Here is a 19,154-nt window from a genome sequence, read left to right as displayed (position 1 = left end):
TTCCTTCTTTCCTTCCTTCTTTCCTTTCCTCCCTTTTTCCTTCCCTCCTTCCTTCCTTCTTTCCTTTCCTACTTTCCTTCCTTCCTCCCTCATTTCCTTCCTTCCTTCTTTCCTTTCCTCCCTTCCTCCCTCCTTTCCTTCCTTCCCTCTTTTCCTTCCTTATTCCTTCCTGCCTCCTTCCTTCTCTCTTTCTTTCCTCTGTCCTTCTTTCCTTCCTTCTTTCCTTCCTTCTTTCCTTTCCTCCCTTTTCCTTCCCTCCTTCCTTCCTCCCTCATTTCCTTCCTTATTCCTTCCTGCCTCCTTCCTTCTCTCTTTCTTTCCTCTGTCCTTCTTTCCTTCCTTCTTTCCTTTCCTCCCTTCCTTCCTTCCTTGACTCGAGGACAACAGGAGGGTTAAGTCAGAAAAGGTTCCTAACATGCTGCTGACATGAAGAAAACTTAAACATCCAGGAGAGTAAACTCTGCTTCTTCCACTTGGTTAATGAACTTCCTGTTTCAGTCTGTCTAACGACCTTTAATGACCTTTGTTCATTACACAACAACACGTGTCAGCTCAGCTCATTATCAGCATGAACAATCTGCAGCTCTCTATAATGACTAATTAACTACATCTCTGTGTTAGATCATTTATTAATACTTTAACACAACATATATCAGGTTAGTGCTAATTACCCAACTCCTCTAGTTACATGTATGTAGTAGTGATGTCATCACTAACACACAGAAACCTGTTCACACATCAGCAGCAAGGCTATCAACTCAATACATCAATAATATATAAATACATAAAATAGATAAAACATGAATATAGACAAAGTAACTTTACATTCCAGGAGTCAAAAGATCACATCTCCATATTTCTAACAGAGATAAATAACTTAAAGTAATCATTGCAGCTTTAATAACAGACTCCTTCCTTCTCTCTTTCTTTCCTCTGTCCTTCTTTCCTACCTTCATTCCTTCCTTCTTTCCTTTTCTCCCTTCTTCCTTCCCTCCTTCCTTCCTCCCTCATTTCCTTCCTTCTTTTGCTTCATTCCCTTCCATCTATCTTCCCTTCTTTCCTTCCATCAGTCTTCTCTTCCCTTCCTTCCTTCCTTCCTTCCTTTCTTCCTTCTGGTCTTCTTTTCCTTCCTTCCTTCACTTCCATCTATCTTCCCTTCTTTCCTTCCATCTGTCTTCTCTTCCCTTCCTTCCTCCCTTCTTCCTTCCCTACTTCCTTCCTTCGTCCTCCCTCCCTCCTTCCTTCCTTCCTTCTGGTCTTCTTTCCTTCCTTCCTTCCCTTCCATCTATCTTCCCTTCTTTCCTTCCATCTGTCTTCTCCTCCCTTCCTTCCTTCCTTCCTTCCTTCCTTCCTTCCTTCTGGTCTTCTTTTCCTTCCTCCTTTCTTCCTTTCCTCCTTCCTTCCTTTGTCCTTCCTCCCTCCTTTCCTTCCTTCTTTCCTTTCTTTTCCTTTCATTTCCTCCCTTCCTCCCTCCTATCCTTCCTTCTTCCTTCCTTCCTCCCTCCTTTCCTTCCTTCCTTCTTTCCTTTCCTCCCTTCCTCCCTCCTTTCCTTCCTTCCCTCCTTTCCTCCCTTCCTTCCTTCTTATAATAAATAAAATCTAAGTGAAGAAACAGAGAAAGTTCAGATTTACTGACAGATGATAAAAATGTGAACAGTAAAATAAAATGTTTATGAAGTTTAGAAGTTTGAAGTGTGAAGAAACCTTCGTCTCTTTCTGCTAATTAACTCCTCTTCCTCCTCTCTGATCTGTTCCTCACTAATTACAACAACTGATCTCTGCCTGTGTGTGTGTGTGTGTGTGTGTGTGTCTGTCTGTCTGTGTGTGTATGTGTTTGTGTTTGTGTGTGTGTGTGTGTGTGTGTGTGTCTGTTTCTGTGTGTGTGTGTGTGTGTCTGTGTCTGTGTGTGGGTGTGTGTGTGTGTGTGTGTGTGAGTGTGAGTGTGAGTGTGTGTGTGTGTGAGTGTGAGTGTGTGTGTGTGTGTGTGTGTGTGTCTGTGTCTGTGTGTGGGTGTGTTAATGACTCTCTCCTCGTTAAGGAGCTTAATCAAAATGACCTTTGACCTCCTGACTGAGCGAATTGTTACCTGTTAGAATCAGTCTGAGCTCGTAAATCTAACATCTGTGTGTGTGTGTGTGTGTGTGTGTGTGTGTGTGTGTGTGTGTGTGTGTGTGTGTGTGTGTGTGTGTGTTAATAGCTGCCCTTCGAACCTATTATTTATAGACACAGTTACCGTCACCAACATTGTGTGTGTGCTATGCCTGTATTTTACACACTGGGGTAAAAACGCCTCGTTCATTCATTACGGTAAATTACTAAATGGACAGTGTGTATTATCTCAGTGAACATGTTAGTAGATCACCTGCATGCTTTTTGTGGGTGATGTCATGTTTACATGTTTTTACAAGCGCAGAGCTTTAGTATATCAGACTCATGGTGCACTGCATGTTTCCATATTTCTCAGTGTGAACAAACTTCTGCACAACAGAAGAGATCTGAGACACAGTGTGAGTCGGCGGCTTCCTGGGAATAAAAGTTTCAAACACTGATGTCGTCGTCATAAATCATCCTCCGACTGAAAGTTGGAGTCGACATCTGGAGTCAGACAGACTGCTGATGTTTGAACTCAACAAACACAGCGTTCCCTCAGACGCTCTGCTGAGCATCAACATGCTGCTGATGGGAGTCAAACAGTTAAATAATGCTGTGCAGCTCAGTCTGAGACATGGTTGTTTCCACGGTTACAGAATCGGACTGTGAGCGAACAGAGCAGACAGCTAACAGACCGTGAGCAGATATTTGCTGAATTTGACAAAAATAAAAGTGTAATAGATTAGAAACGCTGACTGCACCTTTAACTGGCCGAGTCAGCGGAAACTCTGAAACTCCTAACTTCAGGACTCCTCAGTTTCTGCTCTGAGAGTCATTCATTGACCAGCAGCTCTGCAGCCTGAGACAACCTGAGACTACCTGAGACAGTCTGAGACAGCCTGAGACAGCCTGAGACAGTCTGAGACAACCCGAGACAACCTGAGACAGCCTGAGACAACCTGAGACAGCCTGAGACAGCCGGAGACAAACTGAGACAGCCTGAGACAGCCTGAGACAACTTGAGACAGTCTGAGACAACCTGAGACAGCCTGAGAGAGCCTGAGACAGCCTGAGACAAACTGAGACAGCCTGAGACAACTTGAGACAGTCTGAGACAACCTGAGACAGCCTGAGACAACATGAGACAGTCTGAGACAGCCAGAGACAAACTGAGACAGCCTGAGACAGTCTGAGACAGCCTGAGACACTCTGAGAAACTCTGAGACAGCCTGAGACAGTCTGAGACAAGATGAGACAAGCGGAGACAACTTGAGACAACCTGAGACAGACTGAGACAACTTGAAACAGTCTGAGACAACCTGAGACAACCTGAGACAACCTGAGACAGCCTGAGATAGTCTGAGATAGTCTGAGACAGCCTGAGACAATCTGAGACAACTTGAGACAACCTGAGACAGACTGAGACAACTTGAGACAGTCTGAGACAGCCTGAGACAACCTGAGACAACCTGAGACAACTTGAGACAGTCTGAGACAACCTGAGACAACCTGAGACAACCTGAGACAGTCTGAGACAACCTGAGACAACCTGAGACAGCCTGAGATAGTCTGAGATAGTCTGAGACAGCCTGAGACAACCTGAGACAGCCTGAGACAGTCTTAGACAACCTGAGACAACCTGAAACAATCTGGGTCAACCTGAGATAGTCTGAGATAGTCTGAGACAACCTGAGACAGCCTGAGATAGTCTGAGACAAATTGAGACAGTCTGAGACAACTTGAGACAGCCTGAGACAACCTGAGACAACCTGAGACAGTCTGGGACAGTCTGAGACAAGCTGAGACAACTTGAGACAACCTGAGACAGACTGAGACAACTTGAGACAGTCTGAGACAGCCTGAGACAACCTGAGACAGTCTGAGACAACTTGAGACAGTCTGAGACAACCTGAGACAATCTGATACAACTTGAGACAGTCTGAGACAACCTGAGACAACCTGAGACAGCCTGAGATAGTCTGAGATAGTCTGAGACAGCCTGAGACAACTTGAGACAGCCTGAGACAGTCTTAGACAACCTGAGACAACCTGAAACAGTCTGGGTCAACCTGAGATAGTCTGAGATAGTCTGAGACAACCTGAGACAGCCTGAGATAGTCTGAGACAAATTGAGACAGTCTGAGACAACTTGAGACAGCCTGAGACAACCTGAGACAACCTGAGACAGTCTGGGACAGTCTGAGACAAGCTGAGACAGCCTGAGACAGACTGAGACAATTTGAGACAGTCTGGGATAGTCTGGGACAGTCTGAGACAAGCTGACACAGTCTGAGACAACCTGAGACAGCCTGAGACAACTTGAGACAGTCTGAGACAACTTGAGTCAACCTGAGACATTCTGAGAAAAGCTGACACAGTCTGAGACAGTCTGAGACAGCCGGAGACAGCCTGAGACAACCTGAGACAATTTGAGACAGTCTGGGACAGTCTGAGACAAGCTGAGACAGCCTGAGACAACCTGAGACAATTTGAGACAGTCTGGGACAGTCTGGGACAGTCTGAGACAAGCTGAGACAGCCTGAGACAACCTGAGACAGTCTTTTTGTTACTATACTTCCACCACAGCTCAACAGGAAACACTAAGAGGAGATATGATGCTAAACAGACTGTAAATGTGTCAGATATCACTTGATATGACTAACTCACACTGATGAAGCTCAATAGAAGCTGATCAGAGACTTTAAATCCACCCTGATAAATAAAATAATGAGCTGTGTGGGTGGAATATATATATATGATTTAAAGATGTCAAAGACAGAAAATAAGAGCAGACTGGCCCTTTAATTTACCAGATGTCAGACTTGGAGTCGTAGCCGTGGTGGTTCAGCACCTCGGGGCTCATGTAGTACGGAGTCCCTGTGAAGGTGGTGGCCAGGTCACATGATCCCATCAGCAGACAGGAAACGCCAAAATCACCTGGAAACAGGAAACAGACACAAGTACAACACACCGATGATTCATGTTTTAATAAATGTGTAAAGTTTATTAAGGTTGTTAAAATATAAAGAGGTTTATGGATCAGGACACTTTACTCTGAAAAATGCTCAGAAACACTAGTTTATATTTAAAGGAAAGGTCAAAGTCTCATGTCTTCTTCCTCTGTTGTCCGAAAACTATTAAAAACACATCACAAACTCTTCAAAATAAAGGAACAAACTTTTCATAATGTAGGAACAAACTCTTCATTCTCATGTATGAGGGGTCAAACCGTGTAATTCTCTAGAGCAGGGGTGTCAAACATATGGCCCGTGGCCCAGAACTGGCCCACCAAGAGGTCCAATTTGGCCCACTGGGTAACTAAAAGTATGAAAATTAGGGCTGTCAAACGATTAATTTTTAAAATTGCGATTAATCGCAGAAGTTCCATAGTTAATCGTGATTAATGGCGTTTTGAATCTCATGTTTAAAATCCTGTTATTTTCCATTTGAAGGCAGTTTTAAGCCCATAATGTAAAGCATTTCTTACCAGAGTGTCTTAACTGGGAATCAATCACGGCTCTGCTGCGACTCCCACACTCCAAAATGGTCCTTTGGTGGAGCTGAGGCTGGCTTGGCTGCACCTGGGTGTTTAGCGTGGAGGTGCTAACTCAAACTCCACGTACTCCGGTGGTAGTTAAACTCCGTTTGACACAGGTTGCATTTTACTTTTGACTTGTCAACTGAAGCGTCTGGAAGTGTTTTAAAGTTAAACAAGCCGTTCAAAAGTCCAGTAGCTCTCTTACTTTCCATCAGCGCGGTAGGTTTACTGCAGGAGGCCACTTCAAAGCATAGCGCTACAGCTAGAGGAGCCGTCTACGGGGGAGTAGAAGGGACAAAAAGGCTTGACACATTAAAATGAGATTTGAAAAAATGTACGCGTTATGGATTGCATTAATCTAATCGCGATTAACACGTTAACGCTGTCAGCCCTAGTTAAAATAAAATAAAAGTTTTTTAATTAAACACAATGTTATTCTCATTTATTTTCACTCATTATTCACAGTCAAAGCTTCTGTCTTCTCACTCCAGATAATTGACTTGTAATGTGATTCAGATTTTTCCTCTGTGGACTTAGACTTATTTTATCAGCATCTCTTACCAGGGAGACCCCAGACAGTTAATTATAGTAAAATTATAATATGTATTATATATGTTATATATTATTTATAGGTTTTACTGGTCCAGCCCACATGAGATCAAATTGGTCTGTATGACTTAAAGCAGAGGCGTCAAAGTCATTTTCATTCGAGGGCCACATACAGACCAATTTGATCTGATGTCATGTGGGCCGGATCATTAAAAAGATGGAAGGAAAGAAGGAAGAAAGGAAGGAAATAAGAAGGGAAGGAAGGAAAGACAGACAAAAGGAAGGAGGGAAGAAAGGTAGGAAAGACAGACAGTGAAGGATGGATGGAAGGACAGATGGAAGGAAGGAAGGAAGGACAGATGGAAGAAAGGAAAAAGGGAAGGTAGGAAGGACAGATGGAAGGAAGGAAGAAAGGAAGGAAGGACAGATGGAAGGAAGGAAGAAAGGGAGGAAGAAAGGGAGGAAGGACAGATGGAAGGAAGAAAGGAAGAAAGGAACCAAGAAAAGTAGGAAGGACGGATGGAAGGAAGGACAGAAGGAAGAAAGGAAAAAAGGAAGGTAGGAAGAACAGATGGAAGGAAGGAAGAAAGGGAGGAAGGACAGATGGAAGGAAGGAAGGAAGGAAGAAAGGACAGATGGAAGGAAGGACAGAAGGAAGAAAGGAAAAAAAGGAAGGTAGGAAGGACAGATGGATGGAAGGAAGGAACGAATAAAGGATAAAAGGAAGTAGGAAGGACAGATGGAAGGAAGGAAAAGAACACAGGAAGGAAAGTGGGCCGGATTGCACCCCTCGGTGGGCCGGTTCTGGCCCAAGGGCCGCATGTTTGACACCCCTGTGTACGACAGATGCCACTGAGCATGTGTGGGAACCTGCAGCACTGGTGGGGGGGGGGGGGGGGGTAAGGGGGGAGGGGGTAATATCAGTCCCACCTGGCCTCTACTGCAGGGGACTGTCAGGCACACTTCTCATCTACTAACGTTGGCCATGCTGCTGTTTCAGTGAAGGCTGTGAAACAAGCTGCCAGCTCTTATCAAAGGCTGCATATTAACTGTAAAGCCTTTAAATCATCTGTGACAGCTCAAAGCACACTCCATAAAAGTCTACACATCAAAATTGGAATAGGTAATGTGTTGTTCATTATTATTATGATGATGGTATATTTGGCATATTTTTTATTGTGTATTGATGTTCTGTTTTAAATCATGGGTTATAGTTTTTTAATCATATACTCAGAACTTTGTACCACTGCTGTCCTCCTCCCAGAGACTACACATGCTAATTAGCTCATTTATTGTCTCTTCTCAAATAAATTAATAAACAATAAAGAATTATTCACAGGAAGCATGTTTCTATTTACAGTCCTGTGTTAGAGGTTTTAGGATGATTTTGAAACCAGAATGAGAAAATCTATAACAAACAGCATCCAACATATACATACCTACGCTCAGAAAGATACCAACAAGCATGGAGGACGTCCCATGAGCCTTTGCAGCGGTAAACGATGAAACTCACCGATTTTAACGAGGTTTCGTTTCAGGAAGACGTTCTTGGCCTTCAGATCTCGGTGGAGGATCCTCCTGCAGGAAGCAGCGCATCAGTCAAACACTGACCTCCCTCATTAGTGATTCAGGTGTTATAATGAGACATGTGGCGCTGTGTGACCAGAGACTGGACCGCTCTGTGAAGTCCGTCTGTCTCCAGTTAATTACACCTTTTTGTCTGGATGACCTTTGACCTTCTGCTGTAATCAAGCTAATTATCCTAATTACCCAGAACATGTAAAACCTTCTAAACTGGCAGAAAAACTAAAAGCGACAGATGGACTTGAAGGTGATCTCCAAGAGGATGCAAGAATTCATGTTGCCATGGCGACCGTGTCCTCACCTGTCATGCATGTAGTGAAGGCCGAGCAGCAGCTGGATGAGCCAATCAATGACCTGGATTTCAGGGAGGCTCCGCCCAGCTTGTCTCACCTCCTCCAGTTTACAGTCCAGGTCCCGATCCTGCAGAGGACCAGACTGCTGTGTCACATGACCACGGTCAAAAACACACAAGTTCCTCTCATTGGCTAACAACTTCAATCTGACCAATGCGGTTTTGTCTAATGCTTCAGACTCTACCAATAATAGACTGGACTCAACCATTAATAGACTGGACTCTACCAATAATACACTGGACTCTACCAGTAATAGACTGGACTCTACCAGTAATAGACTGGACTCTACCAGTAATAGACTGGACTTTACCAATAATAGACTGGACTCTACAAATAATAGACTGGACTCTACCAGTAAAATACTGGACTCTACCAATAATAGACTGGACTCTACCAATAATAGACTGGACTCTACCAGTAATAGACTGGACTCTACCAATAATACACTGGACTCTACCAGTAATAGATTGGACTCTACCAATAATAGATTGGACTCTACCAGTAATAGACTGGACTCTACCAATAATAGATTGGACTCTACCAATAATAAACTGGACTCTACCAGTAAAATACTGGACTCTACCAATAATAGACTGGACTCTACAAATAATAGACTGGACTCTACCAGTAAAATACTGGACTCTACCAATAATAGACTGGACTCTACCAATAATAGACTGGACTCTACCAGTAATAAACTGGACTCTACCAATAATAGACTGGACTCTACCAATAATAGACTGGACTCTACCAATAATAGACTGGACTCTACCAATAATAGATTGGACTCTACCCGTAATAGACTGGACTCTACCAGTAATAGACTGGACTCTACCAGTAATAGACTGGACTCTACCAATAATAGACTGGACTCTACCAATAATAGACTGGACTCTACCAATAATAGATTGGACTCTACCAATAATAGACTGGACTCTACTAGACTGGACTCTACCGATAATAGACCGGACTCTACCGATAATAGACCGGACTCTACCGATAATAGATTGGACTCTACCGATAATAGACTAGACTTTACCAATAATAGACTGGACTCTACCAATAATAGATTGGATTGTGCCAATAATAGACTGGACTCTACCAATAATAGACTGGACTCTACCAATAATAGATTGGACTCTACCGATAATAGACTGGACTCTACTGATAATAGATTGGACTCTACCAATAATAGACTGGACTCAACCATTAATAGACTGGACTCTACCAATAATAGACTGGACTCTACCAATAATAGACTGGACTCTACCGATAATAGACTGGACTCTACCAATAATAGACTGGACTCTACCGATAATAGACTGGACTCTACTAGACTGGACTCTACTGATAATAGACTGGACTCTACCAATAATAGACTGGACTCAACCATTAATAGACTGGACTCTACTGATAATAGACTGGACTCTACCAATAATAGACTGGACTCAACCATTAATAGACTGGACTCTACCAATAATAGACTGGACTCTACCAATAATAGATTTGACTGTACCAATAATAGATTGGACTCTACCAATAATAGATTGGACTCTACCAATAATAGACTGGACTCTACCAATATTAGATTGGACTCTAGAAATAATAGACTGGACTCTACCAATAATAGATTGGACTCTACCAATAACAGACTGGACTCTACCAATAATAGACTGGACTCTACCAATAATAAACTGGACTCTACCGATAATAGACTGGACTCTACCGATAATAGACTGGAGTCTACCAATAATAGACTGGACTCTACCGATAATAGACTGGACTCTACTAGACTGGACTCTACCAATAATAGATTGGACTCTACCAATAATAGATTGGACTCTACCAATAATAGACTGGACTCTACCAATAATAGACTGGACTCTACCAATAATAGATTGGACTCTACCAATAATAGACTGGACTCTACCAATAATAGACTGGACTCTACCAATAATAGACTGGACTCTACCAATAATAGACTGGACTCTACCAATAATAGATTGGACTCTACCAATAATAGATTGAACTCTACCAATAATAGACTGGACTCTACCAATAATAGATTGGACTCTACCAATAATAGATTGAACTCTACCAATAATAGACTGGACTCTACCAATAATAGATTGGACTCTACCAATAATAGACTGGACTCTACCAATAATAGATTGAACTCTACCAATAATAGATTGGACTCTACCAATAATAGATTGAACTCTACCAATAATAGACTGGACTCTACCAATAATAGATTGAACTCTACCAATAATAGACTGGACTCTACCAATAATAGACTGGACTCTACCAATAATAGACTGGACTCTAACAATAATAGACTGGACTCTACCAATAATAGATTGGACTCTACCGATAATAGACTGGACTCTACCGATAATAGTCTGGACTCTACCGATAATAGACTGGACTCTACCGATAATAGACTGGACTCTACTAGACTGGACTCTACCAATAATAGATTGGACTCTACCGATAATAGACTGGACTCTACCGATAATAGACTGGACTCTACTAGACTGGACTCTACCAATAATAGATTGGACTCTACCAATAATAGATTGGACTCTACCAATAATAGACTGGACTCTACCAATAATAGACTGGACTCTACCAATAATAGATTGGACTCTACCAATAATAGACTGGACTCTACCAATAATAGACTGGACTCTACCAATAATAGACTGGACTCTACCGATAATAGACTGGACTCTACCAGTAAAATACTGGACTCTACCAATAATAGACTGGACGCTACGAATAATAGACTGGACTCTACCAGTAAAATACTTGACTCTACCAATAATAGACTGGACTCTACCAATAATAGACTGGACTCTACCAGTAATAGACTGGACTCTACCAATAATAGACTGGACTCTACCAATAATAGACTGGACTCTACCAATAATAGATTGGACTCTACCCGTAATAGACTGGACTCTACCAGTAATAGACTGGACTCTACCAGTAATAGACTGGACTCTACCAATAATAGACTGGACTCTACCAATAATAGATTGGACTCTACCCGTAATAGACTGGACTCTACCAGTAATAGACTGGACTCTACCAATAATAGACTGGACTCTACCAATAATAAACTGGATTCTACCAATAATAGATTGAACTCTACCAATAATAGACTGGACTCTACCAATAATAGACTGGACTCTACCAATAATAGATTGGACTCTACCAATAATAGACTGGACTCTACTAGTCTGGACTCTACCGATAATAGACCGGACTCTACCGATAATAGACCGGACTCTACCGATAATAGATTGGACTCTACCGATAATAGACTAGACTTTACCAATAATAGACTGGACTCTACCAATAATAGATTGGACTGTGCCAATAATAGACTGGACTCTACCAATAATAGACTGGACTCTACCAATAATAGATTGGACTCTACCGATAATAGACTGGACTCTACTGATAATAGATTGGACTCTACCAATAATAGACTGGACTCAACCATTAATAGACTGGACTCTACCAATAATAGACTGGACTCTACCAATAATAGACTGGACTCTACCAATAATAGACTGGACTCTACCAATAATAGACTGGACTCTACCGATAATAGACTGGACTCTACCAATAATAGACTGGACTCTACCAATAATAGATTGGACTCTACCAATAATAGACTGGACTCTACTGATAATAGATTGGACTCTACCAATAATAGACTGGACTCAACCATTAATAGACTGGACTCTACCAATAATAGACTGGACTCTACCGATAATAGACTGGACTCTACCGATAATAGACTGGACTCTACCAATAATAGACTGGACTCTACCGATAATAGACTGGACTCTACTAGACTTGACTCTACTGATAATAGACTGGACTCTACCAATAATAGACTGGACTCAACCATTAATAGACTGGACTCTACTGATAATAGACTGGACTCTACCAATAATAGACTGGACTCAACCATTAATAGACTGGACTCTACTGATAATAGACTGGACTCTACCAATAATAGACTGGACTCAACCATTAATAGACTGGACTCTACCGATAATAGACTGGACTCTACTAGACTGGACTCTACCAATAATAGACTGGACTCTACCAATAATAGACTGGACTCTACCAATAATAGATTGGACTCTACCAATAACAGACTGGACTCTACCAATAATAGACTGGACTCTACCAATAATAAACTGGACTCTACCGATAATAGACTGGACTCTACCGATAATAGACTGGACTCTACCAATAATAGACTGGACTCTACCGATAATAGACTGGACTCTACTAGACTGGACTCTACCAATAATAGATTGGACTCTACCAATAATAGATTGGACTCTACCAATAATAGACTGGACTCTACCAATAATAGACTGGACTCTACCAATAATAGATTGGACTCTACCAATAATAGACTGGACTCTACCAATAATAGACTGGACTCTACCAATAATAGACTGGACTCTACCAATAATAGATTGGACTCTACCAATAATAGATTGGACTCTACCAATAATAGACTGGACTCTACCAATAATAGATTGGACTCTACCAATAATAGATTGAACTCTACCAATAATAGACTGGACTCTACCAATAATAGATTGGACTCTACCAATGATAGACTGGACTCTACCAATAATAGACTGGACTCTACCAATAATAGATTGGACTCTACCAATAATAGATTTAACTCTACCAATAATAGACTGGACTCTACCAATAATAGACTGGACTCTACCAATAATAGATTGGACTCTACCAATAATAGACTGGACTCTACCAATAATAGATTGGACTCTACCAATAATAGATTGAACTCTACCAATAATAGACTGGACTCTACCAATAATAGATTGGACTCTACCAATAATAGATTGAACTCTACCAATAATAGATTGGACTCTACCGATAATAGACTGGACTCTACCGATAATAGACTGGACTCTACCAATAATAGACTGGACTCTACCGATAATAGACTGGACTCTACTAGACTGGACTCTACCAATAATAGATTGGACTCTACCAATAATAGACTGGACTCTACCAATAATAGACTGGACTCTACCAATAATAGATTGGACTCTACCAATAATAGACTGGACTCTACCAATCATAGATTGGACTCTACCAATAATAGACTGGACTCTACCAATAATAGACTGGACTCTACCGATAATAGACTGGACTCTACCGATAATAGACTGGACTCTACCAATAATAGACTGGACTCTACCGATAATAGACTGGACTCTACTAGACTTGACTCTACTGATAATAGACTGGACTCTACCAATAATAGACTGGACTCAACCATTAATAGACTGGACTCTACCAATAATAGACTGGACTCAACCATTAATAGACTGGACTCTACTGATAATAGACTGGACTCTACCAATAATAGACTGGACTCAACCATTAATAGACTGGACTCTACTGATAATAGACTGGACTCTACCAATAATAGACTGGACTCAACCATTAATAGACTGGACTCTACCGATAATAGACTGGACTCTACTAGACTGGACTCTACCAATAATAGACTGGACTCTACCAATAATAGACTGGACTCTACCAATAATAGATTGGACTCTACCAATAACAGACTGGACTCTACCAATAATAGACTGGACTCTACCAATAATAAACTGGACTCTACCGATAATAGACTGGACTCTACCGATAATAGACTGGACTCTACCAATATTAGACTGGACTCTACCGATAATAGACTGGACTCTACTAGACTGGACTCTACCAATAATAGATTGGACTCTACCAATAATAGATTGGACTCTACCAATAATAGACTGGACTCTACCAATAATAGACTGGACTCTACCAATAATAGATTGGACTCTACCAATAATAGACTGGACTCTACCAATAATAGACTGGACTCTACCAATAATAGACTGGACTCTACCAATAATAGACTGGACTCTACCAATAATAGATTGGACTCTACCAATAATAGATTGGACTCTACCAATAATAGACTGGACTCTACCAATAATAGATTGGACTCTACCAATAATAGATTGAACTCTACCAATAATAGACTGGACTCTACCAATAATAGATTGGACTCTACCAATGATAGACTGGACTCTACCAATAATAGACTGGACTCTACCAATAATAGATTGGACTCTACCAATAATAGATTTAACTCTACCAATAATAGACTGGACTCTACCAATAATAGACTGGACTCTACCAATAATAGATTGGACTCTACCAATAATAGACTGGACTCTACCAATAATAGATTGGACTCTACCAATAATAGATTGAACTCTACCAATAATAGACTGGACTCTACCAATAATAGATTGGACTCTACCAATAATAGATTGAACTCTACCAATAATAGATTGGACTCTACCGATAATAGACTGGACTCTACCGATAATAGACTGGACTCTACCAATAATAGACTGGACTCTACCGATAATAGACTGGACTCTACTAGACTGGACTCTACCAATAATAGATTGGACTCTACCAATAATAGATTGGACTCTACCAATAATAGACTGGACTCTACCAATAATAGACTGGACTCTACCAATAATAGATTGGACTCTACCAATAATAGACTGGACTCTACCAATCATAGATTGGACTCTACCAATAATAGATTGAACTCTACCAATAATAGACTGGACTCTACCAATAATAGACTGGACTCTACCAATAATAGATTGGACTCTACCAATAATAGATTGGACTCTACCAATAATAGATTGGACTCTACCAATAATAGACTGGACTCTACCAATAATAGACTGGACTCTACCAATAATAGACTGGACTCTACCAATAATAGATTGAACTCTACCAATAATAGACTGGACTCTACCAATAATAGATTGGACTCTACCAATAATAGACTGGACTCTACCAATATTTGCATCTACTCACTTCTTTATATGGAAAACATATTTTCTAATCAATCTGTTTATTGACCCCAATCACACTTCATCTCAAACACAAAAAAATGATGATGTTCCACAAAACAATTTCTTATAGACCGAGTTGAATTATTTAAAACATTCTTACAAAACATCCTGATGCTTTTTCTCTTGTAAAGACACGACTTCTTCTCTTTTCAGTCCAAAGGGCTGCCATGAAACTCTCAGTCGTCCAGTGCTCTGCAGGGGATTGTTCATAATAGCCTGACCAGAAACAATAGCTCTCTGGATCTCTGAGGGCACCCACTGTTTGATTGGACAGGGCTTTGAGCTCATGTTTGAAAACTAAACTGCATGTGAGAGCAAGATGGATGTTCACAAAAGGCAGAAACACAATGATGAACGTGTTTATACTTCAGTACAAATGCAACAGAGAGAAATCCAGTTAGCAGCAGCAGAGAAACGTGTAAATCTTTGTGTTCTACGAGAGGGAAAATTAGAGCTCCGGGCGATGTTGGAGCTTCAGAGTCTCATCGAGAGGGAAAAATAGAAGAATATCTGCAGGAGGAGGAGAGCAGGATAAAGAGGAGGGGGATGGTGGAGGGGTGGAGGGGTGGAGGAGGCCACCGGATAACATATATGAGGGAAAAAATACACCGACAGAGAGAGAGAGAAAATACAATGCAGATGAAGACAGTTTGAGATTCATTAGTGGAGAGGCAGAAGACAGATGCTCCTGTAATCAAGAAAAGAGGAAATGTAATGAAGAGACGCAGAGAGGAAGATAGAGGAGCGACACTTTCACTTTCATATTATTGTTTCATTTTCTCCTTTTTTCGTCACACACACACACATTTAGAAGTGATGGATGTTTGTAAAGATGAGGTGAAAAGAAAAGAAGCAGCAGAGAGAGTCTTCTATCGTCTCCTTTCTCTATTTCGTATTATATTATATTATATTATATTATATTATATTATATTATATTATATTATATTAACCCTCCTGTTGTCCTCAAGTCAAGAAAATGTCATATATTCACACTGTCATATATTCATACTGTCATATATTCACACTGTCATATATTCACACTGTCATATATTCATACTGTCATATATTCACACTGTCATATATTCATACTGTCATATATTCATACTGTCATATATTCACACTGTCATATATTCACACTGTCATATATTCATACTGTCATATATTCATACTGTTATATATTCACACTGTCATATATTCATACTGTTATATATTCACACTGTCATATATTCATACTGTCATATATTCACACTGTCATATATTCATACTGTCATATATTCACACTGTCATATATTCACACTGTCATATATTCACACTGTCATATATTCACACTGTTATATATTCACACTGTCATATATTCACACTGTCATATATTCATACTGTCATATATTCATACTGTCATATATTCACACTGTTATATATTCACACTGTCATATATTCACACTGTCATATATTCATACTGTCATATATTCACACTGTCATATATTCATACTGTCATATATTCATACTGTCATATATTCACACTGTCATATATTCACACTGTCATATATTCATACTGTCATATATTCATACTGTCATATATTCACACTGTCATATATTCATACTGTCATATATTCACACTGTTATATATTCATACTGTCATATATTCATACTGTCATATATTCATACTGTCATATATTCATACTGTCATATATTCACACTGTCATATATTCACACTGTCATATATTCACACTGTCATATATTCATACTGTCATATATTCACACTGTCATATATTCACACTGTCATATATTCATACTGTCATATATTCACACTGTCATATATTCATACTGTCATATATTCACACTGTCATATATTCATACTGTCATATATTCACACTGTCATATATTCACACTGTCATATATTCACACTGTCATATATTCACTCTGTCATATATTCACACTGTTATATATTCATACTGTCATATATTCACACTGTCATATATTCACACTGTCATATATTCATACTGTCATATATTCACACTGTCATATATTCACACTGTCATATATTCATCCTGTCATATATTCACACTGTCATATATTCATACTGTCATATATTCACACTGTCATATATTCACACTGTCATATATTCACACTGTCATATATTCACACTGTCATATATTCATACTGTCATATATTCACACTGTCATATATTCATACTGTCATATATTCATACTGTCATATATTCACACTGTCATATATTCACACTGTCATATATTCATACTGTCATATATTCACACTGTCATATATTCATACTGTCATATATTCACACTGTTATATATTCACACTGTCATATATTCACACTGTCATATATTCATACTGTCATATATTCACACTGTCATATATTCACACTGTCATATATTCACACTGTCATATATTCATACTGTCATATATTCACACTGTCATATATTCATACTGTCATATATTCACACTGTTATATATTCACACTGTCATATATTCACACTGTCATATATTCATACTGTCATATATTCACACTGTCATATATTCATACTGTCATATATTCACACTGTCATATATTCATCCTGTTATATATTCACACTGTCATATATTCATACTGTCATATATTCATCCTGTTATATATTCACACTGTCATATATTCATACTGTCATATATTCACACTGTCATATATTCACACTGTCATATATTCATACTGTCATATATTCATACTGTCATATATTCATACTGTCATATATTCACACTGTCATATATTCATACTGTCATATATTCACACTGTCATATATTCATACTGTCATATATTCATACTGTAATATATTCATACTGTCATATATTCACACTGTTATATATTCATACTGTCATATATTCACACTGTCATATATTCACACTGTCATATATTCATACTGTTATATATTCACACTGTCATATATTCATACTGTCATATATTCACACTGTCATATATTCACACTGTCATATATTCACACTGTTATATATTCACACTGTCATATATTCATACTGTCATATATTCACACTGTCATATATTCATACTGTCATATATTCATACTGTCATATATTCACACTGTCATATATTCACACTGTCATATATTCATCCTGTCATATATTCACACTGTCATATATTCATACTGTCATATATTCACACTGTCATATATTCACACTGTCATATATTCACACTGTCATATATTCACACTGTCATATATTCATACTGTCATATATTCACACTGTCATATATTCATACTGTCATATATTCATACTGTCATATATTCACACTGTCATATATTCACACTGTCATATATTCATACTGTCATATATTCACACTGTCATATATTCATACTGTCATATATTCACACTGTTATATATTCACACTGTCATATATTCACACTGTCATATATTCATACTGTCATATATTCACACTGTCATATATTCACACTGTCATATATTCACACTGTCATATATTCATACTGTCATATATTCACACTGTCATATATTCATACTGTCATATATTCACACTGTCATATATTCACACTGTTATATATTCATACTGTCATATATTCACACTGTCATATATTCATACTGTCATATATTCATACTGTCATATATTCACACTGTCATATATTCATACTGTCATATATTCACACTGTCATATATTCACACTGTCATATATTCATACTGTCATATATTCATACTGTCATATATTCACACTGTCATATATTCATACTGTCATATATTCACACTGTCATATATTCACACTGTCATATATTCATACTGTCATATATTCACACTGTCATATATTCATACTGTTATATATTCATACTGTCATATATTCACACTGTCATATATTCACACTGTCATATATTCACACTGTTATATATTCATACTGTCATATATTCACACTGTCATATATTCATACTGTCATATATTCACACTGTCATATATTCACACTGTCATATATTCACACTGTTATATATTCATACTGTCATATATTCACACTGTCATATATTCATACTG

At 39.0% G+C, this 19,154-nt stretch overlaps 1 protein-coding gene across 1 annotated transcript in view; it reads right to left on the bottom strand.

Annotated features, from left to right (window-relative positions):
* nek11 (NIMA-related kinase 11) overlaps positions 1-19,154 on the bottom strand; it is a 68,779-nt gene that overhangs the window by 31,203 nt on the left and 18,422 nt on the right. The window contains exons 3-5 of the mRNA XM_053327716.1: positions 8,064-8,182; positions 7,692-7,756; positions 4,902-5,028 (exon numbers count right to left, since the gene is read on the bottom strand). Coding sequence (XP_053183691.1) covers positions 4,902-5,028; positions 7,692-7,756; positions 8,064-8,182 — 311 coding nt within the window. The remainder of the gene's footprint in view (positions 1-4,901; positions 5,029-7,691; positions 7,757-8,063; positions 8,183-19,154) is intronic.

The sequence above is a fragment of the Scomber japonicus genome, chromosome 10 (assembly GCF_027409825.1).
Source record: "Scomber japonicus isolate fScoJap1 chromosome 10, fScoJap1.pri, whole genome shotgun sequence".
Taxonomy (NCBI): domain Eukaryota; kingdom Metazoa; phylum Chordata; class Actinopteri; order Scombriformes; family Scombridae; genus Scomber; species Scomber japonicus.
The sequence above is the reverse complement of the archived record's forward strand: the minus strand, read 5'-3'. Positions and strand labels throughout refer to the sequence as shown.